Here is a 9,465-nt window from a genome sequence, read left to right as displayed (position 1 = left end):
TATTTCTGCCCTCTCTGGGGGAGCCATCAGCTCTCTGCTCATAAACCAAAAAGGCTTTCCTGTAATTAATAACCCCTTGTGAGAAAGTCATGCCATGTTTATCTGGTGAAATCATGTCTGAGTGGCTGTGAGAAGCAGGAATGTGAGGTGGTGTAGGGAGGGTGAGCAGTGCTGCTGAGATAGGCACCAGTACAAGTGGTTTTGGCCCTGCTCTACCTGCAAACCTGGCCAGCACTGTTCCCTCTGCTGGAGAGGAGCTGGGATCTGAAGTGTGAGACCAGATGGCACTGGGGGCCTTCAATGCAGTGTATGAGTCACAGAGCCTGCACAGAACTGGAAATAAATAGGTGCACCCCTTGGAGCTTCATTTCCTTAGCAGGGATGGGGTTGGAGTTCTGTGTGGAAGATGTCAAAGTTAGAACTTGAGCCAAAAGAGACTTCTGTGGATTGGCCTGAAAGAGGCTTATGCTAGCAAAATGTGGCTACCTTGCACATACACTCATCTGAAACACCTTTTCTACTTGATTTTTACCTAACCATTTCCAGGTTTGTTTTTCAGGCTTAAAATAGTTATTTTAATATTCTAATCATTAGAATTGTGTCTGCATTTAAGGAGTACTCTAAAAGATCACAGTCCTGATTTTATCCCTTACCAGCTAGATGCTTCTAAAAATTCAGCAGGCATTTGCAGAATTTTTGGCTGGAGTGTGTCCAAAGAGGGACAACAAGGCTGGTGAAGGGTTTGCAGAACCAAGGCTTCCGAGGTGGGACTGGGGGTTGTTGGGAAAAAAGGATGATCAGAGGGACCTCATGGTGCTCTTCAGCTCACTGAAAAGAGGTTGTAGCCAGTTGGGAATTGGACTTTTCTCCCAGTAAAAAGTGACAGAGCAAGAGGACATGGCCTCAAGCTGCAGCAGGAGAGGTTTAGATTGGATATTAGGGAAAATGTTTTCATTGGAATGTCTTCATTCAAAGGCTGCCCTGGGGAGTCACCTTCTCCAGAAGCATGCAGAGGACACAGAGATGTGGTGCTCAGGGACACGGTTTAGTGGCAGACGTGGCACTGTTGGGTTAATGATTGAACTCCATGATCTTAGAGGTGTTTTCCAAACTCAGTGATTTTATTACTCTACAACTCTAAGAATTTCAGTTCTCCATTGCCCCTTCCTCTGACATGTAACATTTTCATCTTGTTGGATAAATCTAAAGTGAGAGTTTTAAAAAAAATTACAAATGAAAACAGTCTTTGTCAACCTTCTGTGTGTAGGTTGACCCATGCATGAGGGCAGTGGAGAAGCGAATCAGAACATGGTGCAAATCGGGTAATGTTGGAGTCAATGAGTCAGGGGTCTCTGAATTCTTCAGAGACAAATCAGAGTGCAGGGACTGAATTAAAGCCTTTGGATGAATTGAAGTACATTAAGCCATTCATGCATAAAGCAGACATTTAAGTTAGAAAGTTTTAGGGTGAGCTCTAATGCTTTTAGTAAGTGAAAGGTTTCAAATGCCAGAGTAGCAGAGTATGTTCTAGTGAAGGTTGAAATATACTGATATCTTCAGTGGAGGCTCCAGGACCACAGTTGTAGACAGTGTTTAGTCTTAATAGAGCTATAGTAAGAATACTGCTTACATTTTTCAGATAGAACAAGATAGATTGTATGTGTAGTGTTATACATAACCTGGTGTGCTAAGTAGCTACAATTCTAGTAGGTTAAGGAGTGGTGGTCCGAGTTTGTGTCAGCCTGTTGGAAAAATCCTGTATAAGAGTATGTATTGAGGAGAGTTGGTGCTTTTAGCCATTCTGGCTTCTAGCCATTTGCCATTGCTTCTTGCCATTGCTTGTCTGTGTACTGTTGAGACTGATGCGCTTTGTAATAAGATGTGCTTTGTAATAAATAACCTTAGCAACTATTAGCTGCTTGCTTATTTAAGATAACCCGACGAAGTAGGAGCCTATAGAGCTCGGGAGTTGGTGCCTTAGAGCAGGGGAGGTGGTAGCCTCACAGGGCGAGAGCTGGGATTCACAGATGCACTCCGCCGGTGGGATATCCGCGGGGTTTGGGAGCAGTGCGGCTCTTCGCTCGCGTTCGGGCGGCGCGTTTCCCGTCCCGGAGTCCCGCAGCCGTGTGGGACACGCGCCTTTCCCGCCGGGACAACGGGAACCCGCGGCTCGGGACGCGGCCGGGGTAAGGGGCGTGGCCGTGACGTCACGGCGTTGCCTGGAGACACCGCTCTGTGTTCGTGAGGCGCCCAATGGGCAGCGGGGGAGGTGACGTCATGCCGGCGGCGGCGGCTCCTCATTGGGCGGCCGTGGCGCGGGGGCGATGTGCGCGGGGAGCGGGGCGGAGGGGGAGGGATGCGGGAGCAGCCCGGGGATCGGGACCAACACGTACCGAGGGGCACGGCTCGGGATTTTATCCCTGTCCCCACCACTGCAGCAATATTACATTAAACAGTGCTTGCTTACCGCCTAGGAGTTCCTGCGGAAAGGGGCGGGGGGGATAGTTATTAATTCTCTCAAAGTTTCTTTACTGCTTTAGAGAAATAAATGTTTATATACAAATTAGTTTCGTGCTTTGCTCTTCATCATCTGGGAATTTCTAATCCCTTCCGCTTTTATCCTGTCAAATTACTCCGAAAATTTTATTTAATACGAGGAGGAAAGACGGAGCTGGTTTTCCTGCCGAGAGAGCCCCGTTACGGTACTGATGGAATACACTTTCCTTCCAAGCCCTCCGTGAACTTCTGAAGCGCTGCTAGCAGAGTGCCTGGGTTTGGCATGCATATCCTGCACACTGCTCCAAGGGAGAACTTTCCCCTCCCTCGCAAGCAGTGTGTGCAAAAGATTTGTGGAGATGCTTTTTGGACAGCCCAAGTAATACTTTATCATGTCAGTGAGATCGACTCACCAGGTCCAACCAAAAATAACAAATAAAACATGCCTTGGGCAGGGATGCTCCACTGTCTGCATACACGAGGAGCTGAATCTGTAGGACGGTCTGTCTGAGGCAATAGGGATGGCGGGGGCTCGCAGATCAGGCTGGGGGAGGCTTTGGCCGCTGGTTCCCACCCGCTCTGCCGGTGCAGGGAACACCGGGCTGCGTGTGCCCCTGCCCTCCGCGGGGCCCCGCAGTGTGCAGGAGTGACCGTGGGGACTCGCACGGAGCCCGTACTGCCACAGCCCCGGCAGGTCCGCGCTCTCCCGCGGCTCCGCTCCGCGGCGCCCCGGCCGGGGCAGGAGGCGGGCCGGCCCCTCCCGGGGGTGGGCGGCGGGCGGGGCGCGGCGGCTCCTCCTCGCCGGGCCGGGGTTAGTTTCGGAGCGGTAGCCGGGGGTGGAGGCGGCGGTGGGAGAGTGGCTCCCGGTGGGAACAAAGCGGTGAGGCCGAGCCGGGTCGGGTGCCTCCTGCAACAGGTCGTCCCGGCGGCAGCGCAGCCCCCGCACCCCCGGGCCGCCGCTCCCCGCTGCGGGTGGCGGGGCCGGCACCGGCCGCCCCCATGCGGTTCGGCTCCAAGATGATGCCGGTGAGTCCCGGAGCGCCGCGAGCGGAAAGTTGGAGCGGGGCAGCGGGAGGGAAAATGGATCCGGCGGGCGTGGAGGGGGGGCGGGAGGCGACCCTCCTTCCCTTCGGCATTCCCCGCCCGCCTTCCCCCGCTCAGCCCGGGCTCCGCGGGGGCTTCCCCTCCCCCTCCCGGGTTTTCCTTTTCTTCCTCTTTCACGCCGGGATCAACTTGTTAGACGGGCCCGCTGGAGCCGAGCCAGGGCCGGCGGGGCCCCGGCAGCAGCGCGGGGTGGAGGGGGCCCGCGGCGCCCGGGGCTCTTCCTTCACCCCATTCCCGGGGGAGAAGGCTTTCCCGGCGGGGCTGCTCGCGGGCTAAACGGGCACTTCGGCTGGCTCCTGCTTTCTTCTTCTTCTTTGTTTTTATTTATTTATTTTCCCCTTCCCTCTGTAGTTTTTAATGGTAAAAAGTTCTTGAAGTTGTTTTGGGCCGTGCCGCTCCTGGCGGCGGGGCCGGCTGTGTTCTGGAGCTCCTGGAGGAAGATGGTGTCCGCGTTGTTTACGGTTCGCGGCGCCCGCGGGCTCTCGGGCAGGTATTCCCGACCTCGGCCGGGAGAGTTTCGGCAGCTCTTGTGCCCAACCTGCCCGGCTCTGGGAGGTGTCTCTGCTTTAGCGCTTTCACAAGGCGCACGGAACATCACCTCCTCTAGGGAGTTTTACCGTGAATTTTAAAACTACACCTTTTTTGAGGTTAGATGAAAGCAAAGCCCAGCAGCTTTTCCTTCGTTTGCAGCACAATGTATGTGAAAGCGCTGACGTAAAATAGTTTCCTTTGAAAGTACACCTGCCACTAAATACCTGGCTTTAGTGGCAGGGATGCCCCGTGAAATCCAGATTCTGTTGTTCTGCTAGACAGGAGCATGTACAGAAAATCCCGACAAGCTTAATACCTATTTAGTCCGAGCTGAGGGTGCTTTAAAGTCGCCTCTGTGCCATCCTCCCCCGGGCGATGTGGCCTGTCTTACCGAGTAGCTTTGCACGCATAGGTGGTTCCCTCAACAGCACTCTTGTATTAAAGATTATTTCTAGTTTAACTCTTCAAGGAACTGGCTGAAGCAAGCGAAGAAGGAGCTGTATACTGAAAGGTGAAACTGGGAACCCATGCTGGAAGGATGTGGGTGTTTCAGGGAAGCTTGTTTTGCTGTAGGTGTGAGGTTCTTCCCCTGCAATTAGGAGGAAATAATGAGCGATAATTTGATCTCCAGAGCGCTAGAGAAGGCTGGTGACGATTGCTCTAGCTAATGAGGGAAGAACAGACAGAATATGAGCACAACTAGATTAAATAGCATGTGTGTTGTGCAACAGTGCTGTTGTCTGCCTGTAAAAGCTTAGAAAAACAAGCAATAAATAGAATAAGGTGTTAATTCAATCCGTGTCAAAACTGAGCTAGGTAAGCTCTCTCGTATATCAGTGAAATCTCCAGGAGATGCTGCTGCTGGTGAGTTCCTTGTCACTGAATTCAAATAAAGGAGAAAACAAACAGGCAGCAGTCTTATCCCATCAGCATTTGCAGGTGACAAGTTCCAGGGTGTGCATTGCCCGGTGGCTCAGACTTCTCTTTGGTTGATGACTTAACTCATTAGTGATTCTGGTTTTTAACACGTAAATAAAGGGATGAATACAGCCTTTTCACATTGTTTACTGCGAATAATGGAGGGTTTGTGAGGGTTGAAAGTGGCTTAAGGAATTAAAAATGTAAGTATTTTGAGTATTCGAACTTTTAATTCAGCTTAACAAGCTTTTCTCCCGATTTCATCATTGTCTTTTGGTTAATAAACCCCCCCTTCGTTTCTCTTTTCACAAAAAAATTAGAAATTTGAGATGGGCCGAGGAGGAGGTTTTGAAGAAAGGAGGGAGCAGGACATGTGGGCTCTTTTATTTATTCAATAATGAAGTGTTCATAGACTTAAGTATCTTTTGATCCATTGTTTGAATGAGAAGTAGCAGGCTGGCCCTAAACCATCTACAAAATGTTTTGTTTCTTAAAGTTTAAGATGTCTGGCCCTAAACCATCTACAAAATGTTTTGTTTCTTAAAGTTTAAGATGTCTCCTTCTTTTTCCCAACCTACAAATAAAATAATCTGTGTATAATTTTTAACTCTTAACTGCAGGTCCACCTCCTGTGCTGCAGGAAAGAGCGTGGGCAAAGGATTAAACAACACAGTTTGTTGCCCAAGTGGGAAATACAGGCAACATGAGCCCAGCCAGGAATTCACCTCTGAGCAGCTGCCAGGGAAAAGCTGGGAAATTGCTGTAGCAGCATAACTACTTGTGCTCTTGGGAGACTACCCTGAAATGGGAATGTTTTCCTTGTGGTAGTGACTGGTAGGAGCTGGGCTGCTGCTGTAACCATGTGTCAGTGTGATTGAAAGTCTGCACGAGGGTGTACCGAGAGGTAATTTGTGTGTAGCTGTACTGATGAAGGTAATAACAGGGTTAATGCTGGCACACTGTGTGAGGTTGTCTCACCTTTCATCTGTGAAGGCTTGTGGGAGTGTGACTGGTACTGTTAAGTAGTGAAAAGGAGCTGGGAACAGTTTCTAAAATAGCATTATTTTTCCACAGCATAGTTGGTATATCTCCTTTTATTTTACGTTATTACCCTAAAAGGAGCATGTATTGAGAAATAATTTGGGTCATTATGCATGCTGGATAAATGTTTGGGTTTTTTTTTTTTCTGTCAGAATGTGGGATGTGGTAGATTGAGCTAACCTTCGATACCCAGAGAACTTTCTAGATGAAACCCCCCTTGATCTAGATAAGGATTAATTTTTCAATTTGAATTATGTTTATTGGCTACTGGGGGCCTCCTGAAATCAGGATGGATCCAGACCTGCAGCTATATTCTTAGGGACTAACTTGGCAAGCTTAATTCCTTAGTAAGTTTTGCCTTCTGTCATCGAAAATGACTGAAATGTCTGACACTGAAATTTTTGGTAACCGTGTGTTCTTTTCTAATAAAGTTAAGCTTTCAAGTGTAATGCTGCAACTTGGATACCACAAGGAGCTAGTGCTTTCCTTCTAAACTCTAACATCTTATCCCAAGTGATCCTGGAGCTGCCACATCCAGTGAGGATTTCAAGTACATATTTTCATTGCAGAGTGCTCACTAGTTTGTGGATATGTTTATGTTTAACCTTTAAAAAGCCCCCTGTAGTTAAAGCTGTTTTGCAGTTAATTGGAACTGCCACATGGATTCTGATTTACTGAGGTGGTCAAGTAGTGGCCTATCTTTGGGAATTTTTATAGGAAACACTTTTCTGGTGGTTTAACTGAAGAACCTTTATCAGAAATGAATCTTGCATTTTATAAGATAAGCAACTGTAAGTTTATAAACAAACTGACCCCCCAGCTGAGTATATGAGAGGAATAAGTGAACTGTAGGATCTCAGTGCTGTTTCCTGTGGTCTTTCAATTATTTATCTCTGATCAGGTTTATCAGTCATTAACACTGTTTACCTTGGCCCCTTTTCATGGGTTTCAGTTCACAAATGGGGTTTTAGACCGTGAACTCTTCAAAGAATACGCTGCATGTCTTCATCTGATTGGAGGATTTAGTTTATTAAGTGTTTTTTTTAACTGAATATCCACTTAATGTTAATAATTTAAAAGCTTTAATACTGTATTCAAACACTTTAATGTGGTACTCAGTGTTTAAGTATTCTGTCTATAATGCTAAATAAAGCTTAGGTGATTGTTTTGCTGTTTTAGCTCTAAACTTCTCAAACCTCTTGCATTTCTCTTACAGACTCTGGCCTGTTGTTATGCACAATAGAAAACACTGCCTTGAGGTTCCCAGAGTGCTCTTTTTCCCCTCCCTTTGCTTCATGCTGCTCCAACAAGATATTTTTTACTTTTTATTTTTTCTATCCAGTGAATAATTGTTCCAGGAGTAGTTTTAAATGTATTCACTTTCTCCTATGTCTTTTTTAATACCATAGCACTCTACCTGCAATTTGTGTTGTATTACTCAGCAGTGTATTAATATCTTTGTTGTTCTGTGTGGCTTTTATCAGACATGGGGGAAGGGCAATATTACAAATTCATACCAGATCAAGCTGTGGGGACCATGGGAATAGTTAATTATGCCTCTTCTGATCTATTGAATCAGGGGCTGAGTGCCTTTTGAGGCTCTTGCATTTACAGTTTTGAGGGCTAATATGCAGATATGAAGTTTGGAATGGATGGATAATTCATGTAGTTTTGTTTTGCCTTCTTCCTAGTGTTGTCAGATGAGATCTCTGCTTTTTTGGTGAGCAGATCTGCTTTGTGGGGTTAATTTACATGCCAGTCAGTTGCATTTTAAAAGAGGCAGGTGTAAAGGTTATTTCCACAGAACAAACTAGCGGCATGGCAGTGTGCCTAGCATTCCTTTCAGATTATTGATGGAGAAACAGTCTTGAAAGTGCTCCATTTGTCTGGCCTCTGTCCTTGTTAGCAGCCTGCCTTGGGGACTCTCCTTTCTCTCCCTCGGTGTGTGTTGTGGAGCTTGTTTAATTACATGCAGAGTCGTGTTTTGCTGCCATGCAGCCTCCCTGGAGAAGGAGTCGGGTAACCCTGGGAAGACTCAAGCTAACTCCTGTGGCTTGGTGGCACAGCTGGAAAAGGACTTCTTGCTTCTTGTGCATGTGCCCACTGGCAACAGAGGAACACCTAGATGCTTTTAGTGTCTGGGCTTTCACCATCCTGTGAAATGTAAAACTTAGTGCTCTGGAACTGGAGGATGCTCCTATTCAGGAGGTAATGAGCAGATAAAACTTCTCTTTGCTCTCAGTTTTATTATCTTGAGGCCTGGTTTCTGTCAGCTTAGTCACTTGTGAGTCAGGCAAAGCTTTTTGATCTTCAGTTCCCAAACAGTTGGATGATACTGTGAGTAAAGGTCACCAGAAATCCTGGACATCATGTGAAGTGTACTTAATTATATTAGTCACTACTGCTTAACTGGTTTAGAGGTTTCAGACTTTTCTGTGGAACATGAAAGATTTAAAATGTTGTTTAAAACAGTGTTAGATAACTTGCTGTAGGTCAGGATAAATGTTCATGGAGAGAGAACTATGAGCTGGGGACAGAACAGCAACTGTGGCTTTGATGTGTTAAAGGGCACAAAATTCTACTTTTGCTGTTTGCATTTAGTTAATCATTAATATTCAGGATTTTGCTGCTGCTGTTTAGAGTTAGTCATGCTTGTCTTCATTGGGTATTTCACCAAAGGGATGGTATTATGTGGATGTTGAACCCACCAATGTCTAAAGATGAACCTTTTTTTTTTAATTGCATTAATACCAATAAGTTTTTGCTGAGCTGGTAATGCAGTTCCTGTACAAATTTCTTCTGTGGTGCTGTGATGCTTCCAGGTCTTAATAGGATATGAACCTTTGGTAGATGGCTGTGTGCAGTGCCCTACCTTTGACTAGTGTTTATTTTAAAAAGCAAGATTAGGGAAAAACTTCACGTTTGTCTATTTTTTTTTTTTTTTTAAACTCTATTCATATGTTTATTTCACCCTTCTGCAAAGTAAAGTATAGACAATGTAAGATCAAGCTTGTACTGCAGTTATCACTCATTCTATGTGGTTCTCTTGGTAATAAAATTGATCCTTACAAGCCTTTATTTGCAGTGTATGTGGGTTATAGTACCAGACTCATGTGAAAACATGGATGTGTTTCCCCAATTGGCTGGCAGGTAATTTTAAAGGTTCTGACAATTTTATTTTGAGGGGTTTTTTTTCATCAAGTGTTTGAACTGTAAAATGCAAACTGCTGTGGGTCATAACTTTGAGTAAAGTGAGCAGACACTGCAGGGAGGTCAAGCCATTTGTTAAAGGTCATGCAGTGGGTTCAGCCTGGGAAGTGGGGGACCTGTACAGTCAAATCAACTAGGACATTTTGGTGCAGCTGGAATACAGAT

At 46.3% G+C, this 9,465-nt stretch overlaps 1 protein-coding gene across 2 annotated transcripts in view; it reads left to right on the top strand.

Moving 5' to 3' along the window:
• Positions 1-3,287: 3,287 nt before the first annotated feature.
• TP53BP2 (tumor protein p53 binding protein 2) overlaps positions 3,288-9,465 on the top strand; it is a 51,134-nt gene continuing 44,956 nt past the window's right edge. For both annotated transcript variants that reach the window (XM_079297771.1, XM_079297770.1), the window contains exon 1: positions 3,288-3,522. In XM_079297771.1, coding sequence (XP_079153897.1) covers positions 3,496-3,522 — 27 coding nt within the window. In that variant the 5' untranslated portion in view covers positions 3,288-3,495. The remainder of the gene's footprint in view (positions 3,523-9,465) is intronic.

This window comes from Erithacus rubecula, assembly GCF_903797595.1.
Source record: "Erithacus rubecula genome assembly, chromosome: 2".
NCBI classification, from domain to species: Eukaryota; Metazoa; Chordata; class Aves; order Passeriformes; family Muscicapidae; genus Erithacus; species Erithacus rubecula.
The sequence above is the reverse complement of the archived record's forward strand: the minus strand, read 5'-3'. Positions and strand labels throughout refer to the sequence as shown.